Source organism: Dermacentor andersoni, chromosome 3, assembly GCF_023375885.2.
Source record: "Dermacentor andersoni chromosome 3, qqDerAnde1_hic_scaffold, whole genome shotgun sequence".
NCBI classification, from domain to species: domain Eukaryota; kingdom Metazoa; phylum Arthropoda; class Arachnida; order Ixodida; family Ixodidae; genus Dermacentor; species Dermacentor andersoni.
In genome coordinates, this window is record NC_092816.1 from 67,666,923 (window position 1) to 67,691,837 (window position 24,915).

Sequence of the window (24,915 nt, forward strand, 5' to 3'; positions counted from 1 at the left end):
AGATCTTCTGCAATTGTGCCACGAATGCCAGTAGCGTTTGACAGTACTTTTGATTTCTTGCAACAGATACCGAATTGGCGCAGCTTCCAAGTGCGACGGTTTCGCATTTGCCCAAAAGCGAAAAAGAAAGGCAGAAAAACGAGACAAATTCTACCCTCGAAACCGTATTTTGTCTTATCCTGCGGTTGTAAACAGGAGTGTTTTTCCCTTCCACAGCTTAAACTAATGCTAATGAGAATGTGGGACTCCCTTCAAGAGTGCTCCAATTTGTAGGTGCTTTGCCTCCATTGCTTTCCCTTTCCTGCCACAAAACATTGGCTGCGTGTATATCTGATCATATGGTGTGGATGTTGCATGTCTACTAACCACAACGGGAACTGGAATTCCGCTGGTATAATCCCGACAGAGAAGCGTCTATCTTCACGCCTACTCCCAGCCTTGAGATATTCGATCGACAACACGCATGATCTACTGGACAAGGGTAATCGTCTCAAGATATGCATATACATGCACACTATGCGCCACCTAAGGCATAATCGAACCCTCTCAAGTACCCATTCATGGTGAATGAAGGACCCCTAGTGACTCTGAAATGCCAATTACTGTACCTGTTTGTTTTCTTTGAACCTTAGGCGAGTGCTTTTGTTCTGACCATGGACAACCTTGCTTGACAAGCTTTCGTCAAACATTAGACTACCTGGGTTATGGAGACCCACTCACGTCGCGAGCACAGTGGTGAGAAGGCAAGTCCAAAAAAGACTCCAGAGGCTCAGTCTCTTCGCAACAGAGAGGAGGCTGGCCCCCTCATTGTTGTCATTTATTTTCTTGCTGTACACTAACTTTTTTTTTAAACACTTTGGATTTGGTGCACCACCAAAAGAAAAAAAAAGGGAGGGAAAGCAGAGCGAGACATTTCATTTACATACACACACACAAAAGAAGCATTTCTTGGTGCGTAGCTTCGACGCATTTAGTAAAAATAAGGCAACTACACCAGCATCCCCGCTTTCTCCCCTCTGTAGTTGCAATATATATATAGACAATTTTTTCATAAATACGTTGCGAGTTGGCCCACTTACACGAGACATGATGGATTCTTCGGATTTTTGGAAAGGGTCTAAAAAACATGCATTGTCCTCCCCTGTTGGGTTATTTTTCTCTTGAATCAGCATAGCTGTAGTTCACGAGCTGTTGCATTGTGTTCTGCAATGTTTTTATTTTCCAAAGGAGCACGCCAACTTGAGTTTGTATTTATTCTGACTGAAACCCAACTCAATATGAAACATGCCGAGCACTGCATATAGGAATGGCTGCAATTCCAATATGGCCATCACACGAGCCATCAAACAGCAAGGTACGATAACCTCAGCCTGCGAAATACGGTCTAGTGTATGACCTTTTCGAGAACTAGAAAAAAAAAGGAAACGAAAGATAACGAATTATGCATTCTGCAACATTGTGATACTAATAAGCTCCATTATTCCTGTTCAGAGAGAGAAATAAAGCATTACCAGAGATACAAAATGCCCACCTGTTTCCTTTTTTCAAACAGTATAAATATATGTACACCGCCAAAAGCTGTGCACTCCCGCAAGCGACAAAACGTCACAAAGGGGAGCCAGTAACAGATGCATTCCAGCAGATCCTTAGTTACTTTTTTTTTTGTCAGAAGTCTCGTAACATGAGCGAAAATGATAAAAAAAGCATGGCAAAGAATTTTTGCTACAGCCACCGCATACTCTGTCAGGAGGTAACAGTTCGCAATGCCAGATTCTCACTACTCGCATTATGAAATAATAAATATCTGCAAAAAAAAATTGCAAAAAGAAATTTGCTGAGGCATATACTACTCTGTGTACATTACCGGCCAACCACGTGTGAAAGCAGAAAATGAACGACGCACCACGTGTTCACGATACGAGTGCATATCACAAATTTCAACACAAGCGAGAAAAAAAATAGAAAGGAAAAAAAAATGACTGCCGCTTGGAGGTGACAGAGAAATTGACAATGTCCTGTTTGTATACAGCAAGCCTGTTGCGGCTGAGAAAAAGGGAGTCCCACCTTTTTATCTTTTTTTTACCCCCAGCAGTTATTACATAATATTTACACGTACACACATGCGCACACTTGGCAAACAAACAAGCAAAAAACAAAACAAAAAAACATGCTCCCCGATGTTTCTATGTACATTATGAACACGCAGAATGTACACACACGCACACGGTCGCAGAATTTTCGCACCTTTTGTCTTTTTCCACTCTCACATTTCCCCTCACTTCCACTACTGTAGGCAAACTATGGTACAAAAACGAGACACACACATGTACATACGCACGCACACAGTTTTTCTTTTTCCTCTTTTTAAAAACCTATGTACAAGCACGCACGCGCACAAGACATTTACACTTTCCTCTTCTTTCACTTTCTCTTCCTCCTCTCATTTTTGACTTGACACACTGGCACCCTTCGCCATGGGGGCGAGAGGCAAATGGAAGTAGTCCATGTGAAAGCTCAACGTGCCGCTCAGCAGCACAATCATAAACGTTTAAAAAAAAATTAAGGAAAAAGAAAATGAAGAGGAAAAACGGAAGAAACATCACTATGGTTTTGCACATTCTCCACGGCCATCACACGATGTAGCGGGGGGAGTGGGGGGGGGGGGGGGGCAGGATGGGTCAGGCACGGAGGCGGGCAAGGCCGTCGGTGTATTAAACGAATAAATAAGAAAAGGACTGGCACTACCCTCGAACTCTTTGCACAGAGCCACTGAATTCGTTGTACGAATAGCCGTCGCATACTGTCAGATGACCCTCCATTCGTGTGTGTTTGATTTGGGAAGAGCGCACGAAAATGTATTCGACTGGAAAGCACACGACAACGATCTCACTAGTGGACAAGCAGTTGGTGCCCAGGCTGTCCGTGAACGGCACATGGAAATGATTTTCCCAGGCTCACTGTTACACCGAAGGTACAGAATTGAAAGGTCAACTTAATGCAATGTTTCTCAGGTGGACCATTCAAAGGTGGTTCACGCTAACGTAACACAGCGGCTTTGTCTAGGCAGATTTATGTCCAGGAAAAGTGCTGCTGCGACGCCTGTTCATTTCAGTAGAGACTTCTCAGAGATTCTCGGCAAAAAGCCAGCAGCTAAGGTCACTGTTCTCGCCTGTCCTCCACGTACAATTGCGACCCCTTCACTTTTGGTCAAAAAAATATATAGCTGTCCATTAAAGCACACGATTGTGTCTTCATTCTTTAAACGATTCATCTACCTTTCTTTCTTTCTTTCCCTTGCAAGTAAGCTAGGACAGCTTACTGGTTTAGATGCAAGTGCCCTGGAAGAAACACACTGCCGTTTACAGGCAGCTGCCACTGCCCGCACTGCAGCTCCTGACCTTGCCCGCTCCTGCTTGCCCCAACAGGAGAAAAGCAATATTTTGTGTCCCCACCCGCCATTGAGGAGCCCCCCTGCCACCACTACCTTAGCTGCCCTTCTGCCTTGTGATTGGCCAGTTCTCTCCTCTCCTTGGCATAGAGTGCCATATCATGGTGCGCGCCATGGTCCACGAGCGAGCCCATCTTGTGGTTGAGAGAGGACAGTCCGTGCGGGGGTGGACCACTGTTGGGTCCCCCCGCGCCCCCTCCGCTGCCGCAGGGGATGAGCGGGGGTGGCACGGCACCCTCGGGGCGGGACCCGGGGGGTGCGGCCGAGGTGGGCCCGTTCTTGGCACTAGCCCGGCTGGATGCTGCCAGCCCCGCAAGGCCCCCGAGGTAGGGGCTCGGGGGACCCAGCTGTGAGAAGAGGCTAGAGAAGGCTGCTGGGTCTGCGGACCTTAGGGGAGGGGCGGCCAGCTTGCTCTGCAGCTCTCGCTCGAGTGCCAATCGATCCAGCTCTGAGATATCGCGGAATCGGTCGTGGAAGGCGACCATGGGATTGAGTAGGCGGTAACGCTCCCGGTCGAGTTCACTGCGGGTGGCTGGGTGGTGAAAGTCGAGCAATGTTCGGTAAGGGTCACTACCGGGGCCACCCAGCGGTGGGGCCGCGGCTGCAGCCGCAACGTTCCAGAAGGCAGCCCTCTCTGCGGCACCCAGATTGAGGAAGTGGGCATTCCTGAAGTCGTCCGAAGACGGAACGGGTGGCGCAGCGGCGGGTGGAGGTGCTGGCCGCTTCCGTTCGGGCTCGTCGGGTTCGCGCCGCTCTTCTTTTACCCTCACTTCGACCTTGGGAGGTGCCGGTGGTTCGTAGGGACCCTCGACCTTGGGAGCTCGGGCGGGTGACCGCGTTGGGGGTTCCCGAAGGCTCCACTCCGTCGGGCGTGAGTGGGGCTCTCGGTCTCGGATGAGTTGGTGGTGGCTGTTACTCGTTGCTCGTGCATCCATGTAGTCCCCGTTTCGTAGAATTCCTTCCGATAGATTGTGGTGCAAGTGTAGCCGGTTCTCCCGATCCCTGCAGGATACAATGTAAGAGGTCAGCTATTGCACTTCTGAGGGCATGGAACATTCAAAAAGATATTAGCGAAATAGATTGAGACAAAATACAAGTAACCGAAAAGTAATTTACCTTTCTCGTTGTCTTTCTTCCTGGGCCTTCTTTTCCCTAAAGAGAGACAAAAGTACATCAGTTGTGCTCTAAGCACTGACAAGAAATGACCATTCCCAGCTAAAGCAGCAGTATCTTCAAACAGGCAACAGATTTCTTTCACAATCCTCATTAAAATATGCCCTAAATCTTGTATAAAAACTGCAGAAATGAGTCAACGTCGTCCTTTAGGATTAAAAGAATAATGGGGCAACATTAATCAGAATGCTTAGTTTTCTTGGCATCAACAATTACTGAGCATAGCACATCTTTTTTTCCATGGTAGCCTGGAATGAGAGCATAGCTGTGTTAAGTATCGCATTTCCTGCACAATGGATCTTTTATTGCATGAATTGTTATCGTGGAATGTAAGCCATACACGATAGTGCAAAGTGAAGGTGATGCTGAATTATGGAGTGATCGCTCTTGAAGACACCACTATTAGCAGGTGCCGTTTGGCCAACCAGTGGAAAGGGGCATGGAAAAAGAAATTTATAGATGAGGACAGTAGTTTTTGTCACAGTGAGTTCCATGATTCGTGAAGTTGCTTTACATTGGCAGGACAGGTAACAGAAACACCATTACGTAAAAAAAAAAACATTTCTAATTAATACAGTGAGCCACAATGCCAGACATTACATTGCGTGTGAAAGTGAAATCATCTTCAACAGCGATCATTCCGGAACACAGCCCCAGTGATTCTGAGGACCAGGAAACACATCATTATTAGGGGTGTGTGAATAGTCAAATGTTCTGTTTCGAATTGAACAGCGAATGTTCGAATAATTCAGTTCACAAATCAATTGGATCTATTGAATTTTTAGAACATGAAGTTTTTTTCAATTTTCAGTGAAATACCCAGTCGTGGTGGGTGCCTCGATGTGAGCAACACTCCTACGATGCGGGATCTCTATCAGTGCAAAGTTCATTTAGGTCAACGGGACCAACTGAAACAAATAAGGCTATGCGAACAGAGGAAACGACGAATGCCGCACATATAGAAATCCTGAAAGCACGTGCGAAGATCAGACAGATTAACCACCGTAAAGTACACTTGTCGCATCGGATAACTCATGTTCGGTGTTCATGTACGCAGATTTGTGCAGTTTGATCCTTCCTGCCAAGCATTCTTAAGTATACACACGAAATTGGGACGCATGCTCGCAGTAGTTGCCAGCTGGTCACCTGTGAAGCCGAATTCCGCTTCAACAGTCGTCAATCTCACCCATGCACGTGATCTCATGAGCCATCACTGATGAGCCACCTGTGGGGACATATTGGTGACAAGCTTTCCACGTCGGCTTGCGGCTTGTTATCGCATCAGCTGGTAGTGAATTTTTGCCATGGACACACTCTCCTGTTAGAGAGAGTGTGGCCTGTTAGGCCTAATCGGAGCTGCATTGTCGATTACCAGTGAGAAAATCTGCAGTTTCATACTGAATCAATGCAGATCTATTCGCAGCAGTCGCAAGACACTCAGAAAGCTGACAAACTAGCTCGTCAATGAAAATGAGCGTCTGGCATGACCTATAAACACAGCCGCCACCTTTGCAAGACACCATATGGTGGCCCCTTGTTTCAAACACCATTCGTAGGCCCACATCAGTTTACTTTTGCAGCTTCAAGTGACCCATCACAAGACTAGCTTTGGATTTACATGGCAGGCTCGAAAATGTAATGTGACTGGTGCGCTTATTCTCGCCTGCAGACGCATTTACACGGACAGCAGATGGATGTGGGCGGAAAAAAGGGGGTCATGTCGTGCAAAAACTTGCCGCGGGTTTTCGATTAGGGAACCTATGACAGGCAGCAAACGATGCCAACACTGAATGTGAAAAGGCAACCGCCCGTTACCGCCGGCGCCAACCTCAGTCGACCAGTGCGTCGTCGATGACAGCGCAGAGTATTGCCGAGTCATGTAATGGTGCAGTCCCTGGTTTTGTTTTTCACATATATTTGCCTTAGTGAGGTGACAACTCACAGAAACAACGTCCCATAAGGATAGTAAAACCCTACCGTTTTTTGGAATAACAATGAAAAGCAAAACTTTCTTAGGCAATAGAAGATTGCCATTAAGCAAAGTATGGCCCACTAGTAAAATGAAACTGAAAATCGTATTAGTATTGAGGAGAACATAACTTCTCTATTTCTTCAGCTTCAGAGGGAAAAAAGCACTTGATTCTATTAAACAGACATCCTATATATATAAAAGATATTTTCCAGACCGTCACATATGAACTAAGGTGCTATCAGTCCTGGTATACTAATTTGATGTTTCCATTAATTAATAATAGCAGACCACATTTTGCATCTTTATCGCAAGTTACTGATAGCTAGCAAAATTCTTGTTATGTAATGTGAGTAGCCCTTGCAGCATCGCACAAAATTTGTAAGCACGTTTGTCTTAGATTTTCCGATATTCAAAGTTCGATTTGAAATTTGCCTTTCTATTTCCTTGCTTCGATTCGATACTCAATTTGAAATCTGCTATTCGATATTCACACACTCCTAATTATTATTAATGGCTTACTGAATTGTTAATGCAATGAAAAATGCCAAAGTGGACGCTTCCTTGTTTATTTTCACTGTATCTGATATCCTAATAGATTTTGCGAGTTGTTGCAGTTTGCAGTTCGCCCATATCAAAACGTTGGCATAGTAAGCCGGAATCCCGAGGCTTATTGCCAATACGAACTGAGAAACAGGAGAAAAGAAAAACAAAGGTGCACCAGCAGCTGATGCCAGAGTTAACTTGCTTGCAGGAAGGAAGAGCAGGAAGAGAAGGACCAACATATGCAATACATAAGGGACACTACAGTCTTGTTACGGATGCTGGCAAATACTTGCGTGGAGCAGCAAAAGAGGAATCTACCGTTGGGCTAGTTTCGCTTGACACATTGCTGTTTTCCAGTGCAAAGACGCGACAACAGACGAGACAAGACAGCCCATTCCTGTCACTGCCCCAGAAAACAACACTACGCAGAACAGAGGCGGATGATGCATACCTCTCGATCTCCTTAGCCTTCTCGAGAGCTGCGGCGGCCTCGCGCTCTTTGCGCTCCTTGTCAGCAGCGGCGGCGGCGGCAGCAGCAGCCTCGAGCCTGCGTTGCTTCTCCCCTTCGTGCTGTTGCTGCTCTAGACGCTCGCGGTCAGCCTCAGCCTTGAGGCCTCCCCAGGCACCACCCCCTGCACCGGGTTGGCCTCCACCCCCTGGTTGTGGCGGAGGAGCTGCCCCACCAAGAGGGCCGAAAGGTGCTCCCCGGTGCAGGCGTGCCCATGGGTCCTGGCCCAAGCAGCCGGCTCCCAGGTCGCCCCGACTCGCAAAGAGACTGGCTGCCGAATTCGCTGACAAACCAGCTGGAAATCCAAGCAAAACAACACTCGCTATCAAAAGGTCTCTCGAAAGCTGCATTTTCAGTAAAAGTGATGCTCTGGACTGGAACAATAATCGATCTAATTAAACTAGAGACACAAAGAAACACATACAATCTGGGGTGTCTGGCACACATAGAGCTAAATTATACTGCATTACCAAACAAGACATAGCGAGTAACGAGTTTTATGTACACCTTGTCTGAATTCTAGCAAACGGTGTCTGTACTTTATATTGCCTTCGCTTCTTAAAAACTAACAAATTCGATATTATTGTAAGTATTGCGAGCTGCGTGAAATGTATATGTGTCATTCACATATGAAATGCTATCTCTGACTATTGCTTTTGTTTGTTCATGCTATATCATGCTGCTTGTGTAAATTTATATTGTAATAATCTGCGGTCCAATCTAAGTAAACTCATTTCATCTCTTTAAGCTTGAGTTACTACTTGCCAACTTTGGTCTGTCTCTAACGCAATAAAGAAACAGACTGCAAACAGGGAAAAAGAATAATGTAAGCACACTCGACAACCTCAAGTCAACGCCATGCTGCAACAGGAGGCCTGAACGACAAACATGTGGCAGAGCCTTCTATTTCACTCTTGGCACTGTCACCGTTCTCTGTGTCTGTCCGCGAAGGCAGTGACACATGGTAGTTTCAGATTCTGTACCCTCTAGACTGCAATGATGACACCTAGGGAATCAAACCTGTGACATCATGCTCAGAAGAAATGTGCCACGAAGGTGCCCTAAGTTGACATGTCAAAAATAATGTCAAATATAAGAAGCCTACTACTGCCGATTATGAGAACAAACTGCTGCAAGATGTGCTTTTATTCTCTCTCTCTCTTTTTTTTTTTTTCGTGGTAACCATACAGAGTGACAACACGCAGTTTCAGAGACAGCACTTCGGGCACAACTGACGGTAGCCCTGCAGACGCAGCTTGAAGGCGCTTATAACCTCTGTCGACACGAAATGTGTAGAATAACTCACCAAGACCTCCGAGCGTGCCATAAGCATTTCCAGCGGGTGCGCCAACAAATCCAGGGAAACCGGGCCTTGCAAAGGGGGACATGCCAGGAGGAGGAAGCACTCGTGATGCCGTTGACCGGCTGAGAGAACTGCTCGATGTGGACACTGGCATTCGACTCATGCTTGCGGCTGAAATGATTACAACAACAGAGTTACGAGTGAGGGCACAATGCCTGACAATAAACTGAAGCATTTGCAGTGGTGGAACAGCCATTTGACCTTTTGGCGCGGGTCCTGGTGCAGGCTAAAAGCCAATCTGGCGCAGCAACAAGCACTTCTGGCGCACTATCCCACATAAATCCACATACCAAACACAGTCTCAATTATAACTGAAACAATCAATAAATATGTATAAAGAAGCCAGCTGTATGCGAATCAATGATGCACTTGGACTAAAAATTACCAAACTACAGTCGAACCCGACTATATTGAACGCATTTACATAGAATTATTCTTTATATAGAACAATTTCTGAACACTGTATAGTTGCAATAGGTATATATAGCAAAAGTTACGCTTACATTGAACCAAAATAGCAGCGACTCCCAATATACCGAACGTCAAGCGATGGAAAAGTGCCCCCAGAAGTCAGCTTTCCCTTGTGGTGGCAGGGAAACCCAGCGGCACGGCTCCATCAAACCGCTCTCCCTACCGTGACCGCGTTGCGTCGAGAGAGCAGTCAATGCCCCCCTGCAAAAAATTATCCTGGCCGGCCCGCAGTGCTTGCTCAAACAGTCAATCAGAGGCTCTTGTGCCCTCGTCGTGCAAAATGGCGCAAGTGCGAGTTGTCTCACTGCTTTTCGGGTTCATTGTGTTTGCGCCTTGTGGGCCTTCTCCCGCAGTGTTGCAGTGATGAAGCGGCGGAATTCGCCTTTCGCCGTGAAGCTTGAAATCCTAAATAGGGTCGAATGCGGTGAGAAGTCGGATTCCCCGCAGCGTACAAGATTCTGAGGAGCACTCTCAGCATGATCTTGGAAGGATAAGAGGGAGATTAGGGCTAAAGTGTACAAACTCGCGACCCGGTGCCCATGGCACCCGGTGCGTACACACTGTCATGTACAAATGGTTAATCCAAAATTGTTTCAGACGTGCCGGCTTCCGCGTGCCTGGTGATGACTAATTTCTGATGAGTGCGACAAAGCCGCTGCTGGTGTTGCCGATGTTTGGACCGAGCTGTCAGAATTTCTGGAAGGCACTGACGAATCGACGGTCGACGAGTTTGTGAGTGCAGATGATGCTGTCGTGACCATGGGAGAGCCCGAAAACGAAGACTACAACATTGCCGACATCGTACCGAGCATAAGTGGAAGTGGGCACAATGAGAAAAGCAATGACGGTCCTTTGCCCACGTCTTCTGAGGTGATGTGGCTTCTGCGCGAATGTGGAAAATGGCGGCCTCAGCTGCTCTGACTCCTTAGACAATGTGGAGAAGTGCGTGCGTCGCAGGCAGCAAAACTGCCCAAGCAGAAGAAAATACAGGACTATTTCATGTGAAGCTAAGTTGTTTTATCGATAAAGTGATTTTATATGGTATGTGCTTTTATGACATCCAATTCTTTAGCAGGCTTATATCGAACTGATAGGCCTTTTTTGCGAGTTCCGTATAGCCAGGTTCGACTGTATTTTCATTTCCTTAACAGAATGGCTTCCCTAGTGCGTATATTACACTATAATGCCCTTTCTACCAGGAACTCGCCATTCTGTGCGCTTCAAGCCAGCAAGTAAAAAAAAAAAAAAAAAAAAAAAGTTTTCGCGCGTGCGCGCACACACACACACATACGTACGCACGCACACATATGTGTGTGTGTGTATAAGGCATGTCAACAAGACAAGAGCCTAGCACGTGTGCAAATAAAAAAAAGCTACAGTAAAGGTGTCCACGGGCTTCTAATGTACACAATATTTCCCGCACAAGTGTGCCTTGGAACACGTGCAAGTCGAATAAAATTATAACCATGGAATCTGCTCTTCCAATTGTGCAGGGTTGCAAAGGCTCCCACTCATAACCAAATTATATCTCAGAGGTTCGGTGCACCCGTATTGTACGATAGTTTTAAAATGGCATCGATAACAACTATGCTACATAATGTGGGACCTGACACTATCCTTCCAAGGCTTCCTTTTTGATCCAACATCCTGTTTGAGCAAGCTCCTCGACTCGTGAATAGTGAACTGCAGCACCAATGGCACAAGCAAAAAGAGCACACTGTGGCAGTACATTGGAAAATCAGCCAGAGGAAAGTGCAACAAAAGTGTGAGAACAGTGATTTGAGAACCGATAGCATCTGCTATATCTACTCTCATGGCCTTTCACTTGGTGTCATGGCGTTGACTTGGCGCAGGATGACGACGCCAACATCGTGCACCAGGTTTTGGCTTCAGTTTCACCGCAAACTGTAGGCGGCATCAACGGAAGGAGGCTCTTATTTTAATGCTGTATTTGGTGCAGGCTTGGTACAATTTATCACTAAAATTAAATTTTGGAGCAGGACGGCGCAAACGAGCACTCTTGCCGCTATTGGCACAGCTGTTCCAGCACTGCATTTCACTATCACGAGTAAAAAGTTTACAAACAGAAATAAAAAGAAAAACGATCCCAAGCATTGTGAAGATCTATGTTAATGAGATGAATTTCTGCACAATTCATGGGATTTAATGTTATACAATGTTCTGGTTTGAGTGCACTTCCCTTCTGCTGTTAGGACTTGCTAAGGGGCCATCAGAAGCCAACGGGCCACCTTCTAAGCACTTGGCTTTATTATAGCATGATTGTGGTGTAAAGACCCCAAACGTTGTCTGTAGGAGAACACGTAAAGGCATTTCGTGCACAACGCAAGACACATCAGCGCGATGAGAATGAGGGGATACCCCCACACACGTTCGTGGCACTAAACTAGATGCATCAGCTGCTGTGTACGAGATAGAACAAGGGAGAATGCATGACGTCACTCTCTAACACCTGCCGATAAGTGGTTTTAAGGGCGCAAAGTGAACAGTTGCAATTGAGGGAGCATCAAACACCATCTGGAGCATAAAGCCCAATACACAAGCGTAGACAGAACAAGGAAACACTTTTATGCATTGCATGCCACTTGAGTAGGCCACGGCGGTACAATGTCGCACAGGAGCTCAAAGTGCCGGCTGCCACAGGAAAGCATGGGAAAACTGGCGAGCTCACACTTTTATAAGGTGTTGCTATGCAACGCAACGCACGCTCCGAGTGTTTTAAAGGGTCACGAAAGGCAAATACTAAGCCAACGTGGACTGTTTAAATGCCTTTTCAGAAACTTTGCAATGCTTGTTTCGAGCCAAGAAAAGACTTAGTTTACGAGAAAACTGCATCTGAAGGGTCTGAATACCTTTTTCGAAATTCAAATCTTCCACCACCCAACCTGGGGAGTGGTGACGTTGCATACGCAATCACCGCCCTTTGCTGTCGTCGGTGAGTAAAACGGCGCCTGACAGACGGCGGCACTGAGCCAAGACGGAGTGGCGGATTCGCCGCTGTAGCTGCTTTTTGGTCGAGTGGCGTAGACCGTTCGGGCATCCCGCGACATCACATGGAAGTTGAATTCTCTGCTACTTGCAGTTTGTGCGAGTTTCGCGAGCCAGCAAGACAACTGCAGCACAACACGATCAGGAAAGTACTGAAACACGAAAGCGTGGGCGGCACAGAGTCCAGTGAAAACGAAACCTTTCAATCGCCCGCGTCATTGTCAATGGTAATTTCAATGAGTGCTTTTTTCTAAACATGATATGGAACTGGACAAGTAGAATTTTATTTGATCTTATAATACAATACGAGGATGTTTTTTGCATTCAGTAGTTGAGTACTAGTGACAGAATTTAACTGAGGAGTGCTTTCATCATCGGGCAAGTGCTTGAATGTCCCGGGAGAGCCTCTAATCATGTCATGCATTTACCTCATTTTCTCCATTATTAAGGCTCTGTTCGCGATAACATAGACGCCTTAGAGATTCTCGAGCACTAATCTATCACTTTAGCTTTCCCTTGTATTTGCCTTTAGTGTCCCTTTAAAGCACTAACTTGGATGAGAGAAGGACATTTAATGTTCCAATTCTATCGAACTCTGCATGAGTTCTTATATCTTATAGTTCTATATCTTATTGGGAAGAGCAGTAGGCTGCTGCACTGGGGGAACCAAGTTCAAAACCTACAATGAGACACAGTCAATATTTTTGAGGCTGTGAATGGGCTCTGCTACCCAGCTGGATATATGCGAGGAGAAACTGGGTATCGATTCTAATAATTCTGCACATCGAAAGCAAAAGAAGCCAGAGCTGCCATCACTCGAGCGACTACTATGTGGCACAATATTAACACAAACCTGCATACGTAAGGTGTTGGCAGGCTTATGAATATCTTATTCAATGGTCTTTTCTGGATGAATTGCATTCTTCTGAACTCAATAAGACTGATGTGCTCGGACCTTGCTTGTACGTATTGAAAACACTGAAGTACAATTTCAGACATTCAAATCGAGCAAAAATTTCAAACCAACAGATTTTAAATTATATTCAGCCAACCAGCCTGCACTGTTTGAAGGCTTAACTATTCTTGAATATGTTTGTAAGCAGCAGTTGAAATAGTGGCTGCCTAACAAAGGAACATCGCAAAACGACACACTCACCTATGTGACCGGGGCTAGGCGCGAGAAAATTGCCATGAGGTGACGCTTCGAAGGGTGCCCTGGGGTGGCCAGCTGCAAATATGTTTTTCAGGTTTTATGCGTGCAATCTGTACAGAATACATGGTTTGAAAATAGTCTACCTAACTGTAACAGAGAAAGCAGCGGAGACAGTAATGCATGAAGGGTTCAATTTTATTGATGAGCCGTTGAAAAAAAACATGAATACTTCATTGTTTGCGCTAAAGTGAAGAGAAACAATTCTCCTTGCGCATACTCCCATACATATGTGGACTCATCAAGAGGCTTTCGATTTAAAATGCGATTTCTTCTTCACAGACAGTTAATCAAAATTGACTGAGCAAGTGCTCAACTGGTTCACAGTCTCGGATCATAAACCAAACTTTGGCTTACCATCACTGTCTACTAAAGCATGGTCTTGCCAGAAGACACGCGGTACAACTGTAACTAGATATGAATCAATGAAAGCTTGCTCTTTCTAACCAGACAAGCTTGTTTTGTTGAACCCCTAGACTCTCTGGTGGCAACCACAAGGAGCACACTCCTGACGTTGTGTTGCTTGGTGTCAATGTATTCATTTCTCATACAGCAACAATGACAACAGAATTATAAGACCAACCGGCATGTCTTACAGTTGGTAACGACCTAAAACACATATTGCCTGGTAATACGGTGCAGTTACTACGCAGCGTAAAACGTTTGCTGCAATGCCGGGTGATGACACACTGTAACTGCACTGGGAATGTATTTCGTGTACTTTTTGGTTTTCGCTCCCCATAAGCAATACACTGCATATTTCAAAGAGTGCCAGTCACAACAAAAATTTGTACCAGGATCACTTAACTTGTTTATTCTTGCTTCTTCTTTATGACTGCTACATTCCATGACGAATGGGCAAGGGTTGTACAGCCCCCCAAGTTTTTAATAATCTCACGGGAGCGTCAACCAAACACGACAGTCAGAACTGTGTCAGAGAGCGCCCCTGCGAAATTAACAAGCTGAAGCGCGTGTGTGCGCAGCGTCCCCTTGCACAAGAATCGTCAGCTAGTCTAATCCGTTCACTTTGACATAGTTCCCTAGACAAAACCCCTGCCCAACGTGTTGGCCAGCGCTCCCCCGTCAGACCATTAAAAACTTGCTCAGCTGTACTGCATATCCTCGACTTCAGCTCTCTTTTCAGTACTGTAGTTTTGCGCTTGCCCTTCCCTCTGTGCAAGCCAGCATCGCTTTTTTAAAAAATCTAATGTCAGGTTTACAATTGCCTTGTGCAGTTTGGTTTGGTGTGCTGAGGGGTGCATGGGTGCCAAGTGGGAGAAGGACAGCTGCTTGCTGAAAAAAAAAAAAAAAACAGGCAAAAGCAAATTTACCTCCAGCTGGCCCCAGCAATGCCGATGGAAAGGCGCTGAGGTCGTGCGGCCTTGGCAGAGACGAGTACAGGTGATGATTCTGCGCCCTCAGAAGGTCACCCTTGGCAGACAGAGAGGCAGAGGAGGGGGCGGGGCCAGACGGTGCTGACACACCAGGCCCAACGTTGGAGGGGCCACTTTTGTGAGAGGCAGGCTCTGAGGATGACTGCTGCTGTTGCTGCTGCTGCTGTTTCTGCTGGTGGTTGTAGATCTCCCAGGCGATGCGGACGTGCATGGCGCACCACCGACCGGACTTCTGTGCGACCAGACAGATGCAAGCCAGCAAAATGAGTGAGTAGAAGAAAAAGACAGGTTTCGAGTTACAGTAACTTTTTGCCGTTGTTGCTTCATTATTGAAGAGATGTGCCAGTTAGAGCACACCCTCTTAAATCACATTACTGGAGAAGAAACGCACAAAAAAGAGTGATAAGATATTTGTGGCATTGTCAGCTTGGTGCACAGCTGTGGCCCTTGAAGTAGAGCATTCCAGATTAGACAACTAAGATGTAGTGAAAGCTCGGACGTGCTTTAGGGGTCTGGCGCTGTATTCTGAAACGATCCACTTCGGCAATACTATCGCCGAGGCGATAGTTCGCCGTCAGGGATGCACTGATTGGCTGTGTTAGCAAAATTGGATGAGCGACTGTCAAGGCGATAGTATCGCCAAAGTGGAACGTTTCAGAATACGGCCCCTGTAGTGTAGCTATGTTTGTGTCACTAAGAGTTTCTTCCACGTCTGCAGCACCGTGCAGTTCCTACAATACAAATAATATACCATTATAGCAACCAAGTGACACCAACCAACTCCAGCACAAGCATGCAGCTCGTGTCTGGTTGCCAACGTACTCTATCAGAAAACTGATTACGAAAAGCAACGTCTGGTGCATACACATTTTATTGTAGGGTCCCTAACCTGAGCCGACACATTAAGGTAACCGACACTTCACTCACATCCAGACTTTCCCTCACCTCTTAACAACCGCACTGATAGACTGCCATAAAAGTTATCTCCCCGACCAGTTGATGTGGTCATGGAGTTGTCAGATATGCTAGCAACCGCATCATGATCTTTCACATAGAATGCTCCTAGCGGAGAGAGTTAATGCAACTACAGAAGTGGTAAAAAATGTCGGCAAAGTTTTCCTTGTACCACTTTCAGCCTTGCGTAATACGATGTCCACAATTCTTCGCCACTGCGTTTGCAGGAAAACTGCATGCAAGCTTGATGTTATAGTGCACTGAGCAATTGCCAGAAATAATAAAAAACAAGCAAGCACATCAAGCAACTGTCAAAGTAGAAGCTGCGAGTTCTTCCTGCTCTTTAGAGAAGTGAGTCGAGGCTCACAATCTACTTACTCCTGCGAGTCTCTATGCCATCGAAATTAGCTTCCGCCTGATATTTCAATACTCCCGACACTGTCAGCATAGCTTTCGTAGGAGGGCAAGAGGGATCTGCTCAACTAAGTTGCTATATACAACGACAAGCCAAGCACTTCAAACCACAAGCAGACGGCAGCAGACAGGTAACATGCAGTTAGCAACAAATAAGTGCATTCACCAAAAAAAAGGAAAGAAAACAAGTCTTGGTTTATTCACTGACCCGAACTTACAAAAAAAATTTTGGCACGTAAAGGGTTCCGTGTAGCATTGCTTTTTCTCCTATAGATACACTTGTAAAAGTAGTACATACATGCATGCATTTGCACAATGGACTGAACTGGCTATTATTACGGCAGCCCACACGCAATATTGCTAAGTGGCGCTGAATTGAGCAGCAACCAAGGTAACTATGGACCGCTACTTGATTGATCTGTTGATTCAGGGAGTATAATGCCCCAAATTAGCACTAGTGTTATGAGAGACGTTGTAGCCCATGCTCCCGATGGATTTTGATTGCCTGGGGTTCTTTAATGCGCACCTAAATCAAAGTGCACGTGTACTTAACCCCACTGATGTGCGGACGCTATGATCAAGCCTTGACCTCTTGCTATGCAATATGCCGTAGCCATTGAGCCATCAAGGCTAGTAAAAGAACTTTTGCTGGCAGCAGGATTCAATGCCACTGAACAACACTGCACTCAGCCTGCAGAATGAATGGCAAGTTTGATCCATTGTGTGAATCTACCTTATTCAGAGCTTCTTCCAGATATCATATACCCCTCCCCCACTCTTCCAGATATCATATACCCCTCCCCCACTAGCTCCCAATACATTGCCAAAATACAGACAACATGCAGCAACCTGATGTCAATCATGGTCTCAAGCTCATTATAGCAAACCTGGCCCCTGGGTTTTAACAAATGCCAAGCTATGATAGTGAACCAATTTTCCCAATTCAATGCAAAGAAATGGTGGCAGTATGGTTTCTATAATTGCATTCCGACAGAGTATCAGCCACAGTAGTGTAAACCTCCAACATTTGCAAAGGAAAGAAAGAATGGGCAGTCATGACATCATCATCAGCAGTCATGACAGAGACCCCTGTAAATGCTATAGGCCTCTAGTCAAGCCCAATTGGCATCACTGCAAATATAATCTTTCTTTCTTCTTGTTTTTTTCCGCAGGACAAATGTTGACTGAAAGGTTTTCGACAACTTGGTTCATGTCCAATCATAACCTACTTATGCAGAAACAAGAGGACACTGCTGCAATTACCTAAATTAATGTGCCACTAAAGAATCAAAGTGGTCATAAATAGAAACTACTCTTAAAAAGAAAATGGTTATGAATCATATTTTGTTAACTTTGTATACAGACTACCAAAATCAGAGAAATAATTTTTAACTATATATAAAATGGCCTTCGTGGCTGTGAGGTACACTCCAATGTTGTTACACTATGCCGAGGTAACATTACAAAGGATTAGCTTGATGTCCCCTCCAGTGACCGAACTTCAGATCATTGAATTCACCTCACCATACTGAATAATGGATAGCCATTAATGGTACAAGGTTGCGATGCTTGTACTGCCCATAAGAACTACAACACCAAAATTTCTTATAGGACCAGCATCCACCATAATGAGCTTTGAGCACTGCATGAAAATTTACCCTGACAATATAAGCTAACCAAAAGTTATTTTAAAAAAATTGTACTGGAACCTTTCTAGAAGTTGCAGCTAAAAAAAATTAAAAAAAAAAACACCAACTGCATTATGCGAAATGAGTGGGTCAAGATGCTAAGGGACTTGTGTGCGTTTGATAGATGAACCTCTGCGCACCAAGTGAAACAGCATCAACATCAGAACCCCTCTTTCATTCCTTGATGGCCAGGAAAAACTAACCTTGACTGAAAAAATGCGGACCAAACCGGCTCACGCCCTGTCAACAAAGTTGCACAGTGAGCCACCTTTGCACGCCTATTGCTCACCGCAACTTGGAGACAGAACGACGAGCTCGGTGGCTCCCGATTTCACCAGTCAAGAGTAGCCTCGATACTGGTTTGCCCAGTCAATACCTAGTTTGGTGAAGTATTTTTTATTTGCTCATTTTCACTGTTGCTGACAGTAATGTAGACAATGTGGTTGGGAAGCTAATAAATGATAAGAATAATGATGTTTGTACCAGGTCATGTACTTTGACTGGGGGGGGGGGGCAAAAAGTAAAAGGAAAGAGGGTTGCTTAAGCTAGCATCCTTGACTATTACAGCATTACAAGGTGTTGAATGAAATCGCCACATTTTTTTCTTTATAGCTGCTTGCTGCCGTAATAAGCTTTCACTGAACAATGAGAAGGCACACCTTTCTGTGCAGTTTCACTAATACTGTTATCAGTGGTACATGACCGGATAAGTTAGACTGCAGAATGATGCTGGATATGTTAACATGGCATATAGTATAACAGCAAGGATTGTACATGCTTGGCTACAAATTTCATCAGCCCATTAACAGTGGGTGGTATGGTAGACGTAGGAACTTCACCGAACAAGTGACTGACTCGGGGCAATGACAGCAACTGGTAAAGTGGATGAGAGAGGGATGAAGATTTAGAATTACCATGTTCTTGTTCTTCACAAGGGGGTTCATCTGAAACAGCAGAGCACACCAATTCATGCGTGTCCCCATAAAAGCAAGAACACAAAAGCAGAGGGACACACACACACTGTTCTATGCTGACAAAAGTGAAACCATTTAACACCTCCCGTGCTTTATTTTCTTTGGCCAAAAGGAAGACTTTGTGTAACGAAGCTGCATTAAGGGCACCCTAAAATAGCTGAAGTACGAAGTTGATTTAGTGAAGTAGTCTTACAGCTTCAGCTAGCATAGTTCGCGCTAAGAAGGATGATTAACAGGGGTGATGACTTGCTCATCTCGCAATGCGCTTGCCAACTAATGTCCTGATGACGCATTGTGCGCTCTCTTCCACCACTTGCCTTCTCTCTTTGCGTCGTTGAAACATGCCGCCCCTCTTTCCTTTCTTTGCTAGCTACACACATTAAATGTGTGCACGCTGTACGAAAACAACTTGTAAGCGAAAATAAACATCACCCATTGGCCTGCCAAACTGTGCCAACATCCTGAAATCCAGTGGCGAATGTGTGAAATGAGTATCACCTATGTGCACCAGCACATCGTCTGCTGAGCATGTCTTCTGCTGAAAAAGGCCTGATGGGCCGATTACTACACTGAGAGCTTGCAGTATTGCTGGCAATGCAAAAAGGCATGGGCATCGACGCAGTACGGTTGTTGCCAGGATTAGCAATAAGCTTCCACACTGCCTACGTGCGGCTCCATGAAGCTTGAATCAGCAGGACATAAGATGTGACTGCCTTATTCGGTGAGCCAGCACACCACTCCATCCTAATTAGTAGTCTGCATACACTCACAGTGCTTTGCAAATGAGAAAACCTCTCGCCGCAGTGCCTTGGTACGACATTACACTCGACTCTCGTTACAATGGACCCAAATAATTAGACAAGAAATGTCCGTTTTATTTAAAGTCCGTAATATTCGAAACACCTCACTTCCGAAATTTTTGTGATTAAGTCTAACAACATTATAGCAAAGAGTGAGTAACGAACGTTCAAAGTAAAAAAACAAAGAAAACAAGTCGTCGTTTAGCCCAAATGGCAAAATATCGATTGTGATGGCAAATTAAGGAAAACAAGTGCGGCAGCAGCAGCAAGCAACTTGACCTCTGTGCCGTCTCTCGCTTCAATGAGAACTAAATGTCGGAAGCATAGCGCATATGAAGCTACCGGCACTGAGCGCACTTTGTCCCCATTGCACATTGCTTTCAAGATACGAAGCCTCACGTGGCCAAAATTAATGCGAAGTCCTCCGCTAGGACTAATCTAATCTAGATTAGTCTCTAACCAGATTGTGGCATTGGCACGTATCGCTACAGAATTTTTATTTTTTTGTTACACTGCTGCCATCATCGTGCAAGGTAGAGAGAGCAAACTTCACGTTGGAACTCTAGAATGCATGGGTAAGTGCAAATTGGTAAGACAACCTAAGCTTATCCAAAACATGGGAGGGGTTAATCAGCATTCTATGACTGTCTAGATAAAGAGTTTGTTGTTTAAAAAAGTGTGTGTGTAGACTTACATTTGTTCAAAACATAAGGACGACCACATGCAAGGCGTAAAACAAAACGGGAACAATGCTTGCTACCGCTACGGCTACGGAGTTTACAAGGACACAAAGCAAACACACACCCTACTATGAAAGCAGCAAAAGCATCAACAGCAGCAGCAAAGCATGCACCATTCTGAGAGCAATATGGTGACCTCCAAAGGAAGCCGAAGCCAAGTGAGTCTCAACAGTACACATCTAAATTTGAATGGCCCAAAAATAAGGCAGCACTGAAAACATTACACAGCCCGGTATGCTCTCTTCCCTTTAATCAGGAACGTTTCCCTGCACACAACAGGCACAAGTTCTAAGGAGATGGACTTCATATGTCCCAAAACTCACTAAATCTATTCAAGAAGCTCTGTGCTGAAGTGCCTTATACAATGAAATGCTTAATTATGAATTGCCTTGGGCAAGCATTGTTGTACATTAGGCTTGTACATGTGCGCGTCAATGTCTGCGTGCAAAAGAAAAGTACCGATCTTATCGGCCATTTCCATAAAGCTGGAGCACTACAAAAGTGCCCGACACATAGCAACATGTAACTAGGAACAAATGATATCAATTTAATTTTAAAATCTCGATTACGGGGACTGAAAGCATGAGGAACGGTAACAATAAGGCAAATGTCAACAGAACTTTTTGTGTAGGATGATGGACCAAGCATTCTTACTTTTGGCTGAAATGCAGCAAGATGGGCAGGTGATACGAATGGGGTTCCAGTGGCCATGCTTGGGTTGAGAAGTGGAGACAGACCAGTGTAACCGGACAACCCCAACTAAAATTGTAAAAGGAGAGAGAGAGAGAGAATCAAGCAATAATGTTAATAGTGTGCTTTACCAGCTGAATTCTATACTTTCAATGTACTGTTATAAAATTAATCGTAGAATTTCATTGTTATCATCCACTGTAGTTGATACAAGGGCACGTCGCACCCACGTTCCATGAAATTCAACCATTTACGAAGACACAAAGCAAACACACCCTACTATGATAGCAGCAACAGCAGCAGCAATGGCATGTTCTGTCCCGCATGCGTTGAATAGCAAGAACAAACCTGACCCATGGGGGACACAACATGCCTCAAGATTTGTTTAATCTGCAAGGAACATGGCGTACAACATAACATTGTCATGCCGTGCCATCTGCGTTGGACAAACTGGGCAGTGTATAGACAACGAGCTGCGCAAACACCCATACAACTATGGTCTGCTGCCAACGCCCGGCCATCTCACGGCGCACTGAACTATGTGCAAGCGCAAACCAATTTTTGACAGGACGGAGACAGTTCACGTGTAAACAACCAAAGAAAGAAGCAGAAGTGATCAAAGCTTGTGCCAATAAGTGTTGGGTCTCATGGCACATGTATCAGTGCACCTTTCATAATTGCGAGCAAAAGAAAAGATTATCTTGGTGCGTGACAATCAATGGCATCAGTAGGCTCAAGAATGTGTTGTTGCGCACACCATGTAGGCAAGTCTACATGAAATTGTTCTTAAAAGAAAATAAACAATTGATGGTTTGCGTTTAGTGTCTATGTATGCCTCGGTGTAGCTTTATCGTAATTTTTTGTGCTTAAATTTAAGTCAGGTAACATAAAAGCTGTCAAAGTAACGCAGAAATATAGACACACACTAATGTTGCTATAAGTTTCAATGTTGGGCTCACAATGTGATGTAGGAGCCGGTACACAAAGTAAGGTAACATTAAAATAATCTGTGCGTGAAATAACCAAACTTACTGCGGCACTTCTTGAATAAAACGGAGAGTCCAGCTTTGGATGGAACTTGTCATACTGAAAACAAGAAAAAGGAAAAAGTGTTAGAAACATGCTCTCAGCAACAAAACTTCATCTAGCTCAAAGCAAGGGAGGCAACTAATATCAATTGATCACATATTTATCCCCTGAAGTTGTATCTGGACCACAAGGAAAACGACACAGGAATATTGTTTTCATCACGTTCACTATCCACCACGTGATTTCCATTTCATCTACACAATGGGCACTGGAATCTCAGCACAATGTGAGTTTTCAATTTTGCTTCCAGTGAGATACAATCGCTGTCATTAGAGAGTTGATAGTAACAGCAGAGCCTTCTTCAGGGGAGAGGGGGGGAGGAACAAATATGACACAAGCTTGTAAAGGAAATTATTTAGTAAGCACTAGAATGACATCTATCAAAACGTAGGTGCTTACAGAGACGAAAAAAAACAAAGAAAGGAAGTTGAACAAACTACAATCGAAATTTTAGAAACAAATGAAACATAGTTTGACAATAGAAGTGACATAATTGCACATTTATTATTTATTATTTTCTATATTTCTAAGAATATTGCCACTAAAACACTGAGGCATGTCACTTGCCCCTTCGCAAGTACCTTCTGGACAGTGAGGGTTCTTTTTCTGCCTTGAATTACAGTATGGCTCGATAACATCACCTTTGAAAACAGTGGACATAACTATAATCCTTGCTTGTGACAGCCTTGTGAGCCAACCAACACGATAGTAGTTTCGGATCGCACTCGGACACTGCCATGAAAGTGAACACGCACAATGATCAGGGAGTCGTACAACACGAGTAGAAGTAAAATGCAGTCCAAATTTCATTACATGGGATGTCTGTGAGCCATTGTTAGTGCTCCTGTTAAAACAGGAGAACCTAGCTGTTTCACGGTAATGCCACCAAACATGATGTGATGCTTGACATGACAGCTTTTGCGCAACATAGATGAAAACGTAAGGATGATGACAACATAACTTTGCACTATCCTCAGTCTTACATTTTCATCAAGTTTGTGCTGAAGCTACATACCTGCCAACCTGTCAAGCATCAAATCCGTAAAAATCCCACAGGCAAGAAACAGGGGAAGAGAGGTGGCGGGAGGAGTGGGGGTGGCATACATTGCTTTAGTGTTAGCCCTGAGCCCCACACATTTTATGGAATAGATATACACACTTGATTAACAACATTTTACCTCCAGACGTAGAACACATGAAGCAGCAAACTTAAAGCAGCACAGACTGACAAGTAACAAAGTGTTTTTAGATCACAGTGACTGTTTCAGTGACTTCACTGTTGCAGACTTGATCTGTTTTAGGAACTCGTTATGAACGAAAGTTGCCCAAAGCAGCTACCTCGCTGCCCTCTGACATGTGGTATCTCGGGCAGCTGCGAAACGGGACTGCAGGTACCTTCCCAATTTCATTTTTGTCTGTATTTTCCAATGTTGTGTTGCCCCATTTTTCAACACCTAACATTTTGTAAAACATGGCGCAACATTAGTAAAATAGTAGAACAAGTTTAACTAAATAAACTAAAGAAAGAAGTTTGAGATGGTTGGCAGGTGTGAAGCTACCATGTCGTAAAACAAACTCATCCAACAACACAAAATTATTGGATAGTATAAGTGCAATTTCTTAGAAAGATATTGAAGGCTAAGCATTGCTTAGGTACAACCTGAAACAAGGTTACAAGAGGAAGCAAACTGCACTACAAACTCAACAAATTAATGTATGTGTGCGTACTGCTGGCAAAACCACAGACGTGCCATCACTACTACCACTGACCAGGTGAGGTGATGGCTGCGGCACTAGGGACCCTGCGAGGGCAGGGGGCAGGAATGGGCTGTGTGCTGGATGCAAAGGATGATGCTGCTGCTGGGCAGGCTGCGTTGGGTGATGGTGAAGTTCGGTGCGCATGTAGGGTGGCGGCGGAATCGCTATTGACCGGTCCTGAGATGCCAAGAACCGCGTGTCCAGCTCTCGTCGCAGCAGGTCTTGGTCTAGGTCAAGCAACGAACCAGATGGAAACGGTTAGAACATGGCCACAGAATGCTAGAACAGGCCTTGTCATGCTGGCCTATCAAGTTGAGATGGTTACAGTGCAGACAACGTTGTCGGGAAATGACGACTCACTCAAGTCGAACACATCAAACAAACGGTGGATCACCACAAGAAACAAGTCAGCACTTTATGAGTGAAAGGTTGCACATGTATGGATGTAACCACATGAGTTAGGCCAGAACTAGAGTGCTTTGCAAAGATGCTCTAGCAAGGGTTTGGTTCTGTCGTCACCATTTTACCCGGCTCCTTTCTTTCATGTCCTCAAGTAGAGAGCGACATTACAATGTCATCAGTGTCAAAATTGTTTGTAACTACTTTTCTGACGTTGCAGCATTTTTTTTTTTGGGGGGGGGGGACACAATTAGGCGAATTTTACTCTTTCATTTTTTTTTCTTTTTTGCAAAAGAGCTCTCTGTGGGAACCTCTGACTGA

At 44.9% G+C, this 24,915-nt stretch overlaps 1 protein-coding gene across 4 annotated transcripts in view; it reads right to left on the reverse strand.

The window, feature by feature from the left end:
* Window positions 1–773: 773 nt before the first annotated feature.
* The window catches only part of tay (tay bridge), a 412,490-nt gene continuing 388,348 nt past the window's right edge, over window positions 774–24,915 (reverse strand). For 3 of the 4 annotated variants that reach the window (XM_050193859.3, XM_050193845.3, XM_055062307.2), the window contains 10 exons: window positions 24,208–24,422; window positions 22,381–22,434; window positions 21,313–21,417; window positions 19,059–19,088; window positions 15,026–15,320; window positions 13,641–13,712; window positions 8,951–9,118; window positions 7,588–7,939; window positions 4,565–4,600; window positions 774–4,450 (listed from right to left, as the gene is read on the reverse strand). In XM_050193859.3, coding sequence (XP_050049816.2) covers window positions 3,481–4,450; window positions 4,565–4,600; window positions 7,588–7,939; window positions 8,951–9,118; window positions 13,641–13,712; window positions 15,026–15,320; window positions 19,059–19,088; window positions 21,313–21,417; window positions 22,381–22,434; window positions 24,208–24,422 — 2,297 coding nt within the window. In that variant the 3' untranslated portion in view covers window positions 774–3,480. The remainder of the gene's footprint in view (window positions 4,451–4,564; window positions 4,601–7,587; window positions 7,940–8,950; window positions 9,119–13,640; window positions 13,713–15,025; window positions 15,321–19,058; window positions 19,089–21,312; window positions 21,418–22,380; window positions 22,435–24,207; window positions 24,423–24,915) is intronic. The other variant, XM_050193868.3, reaches the window with a different exon arrangement.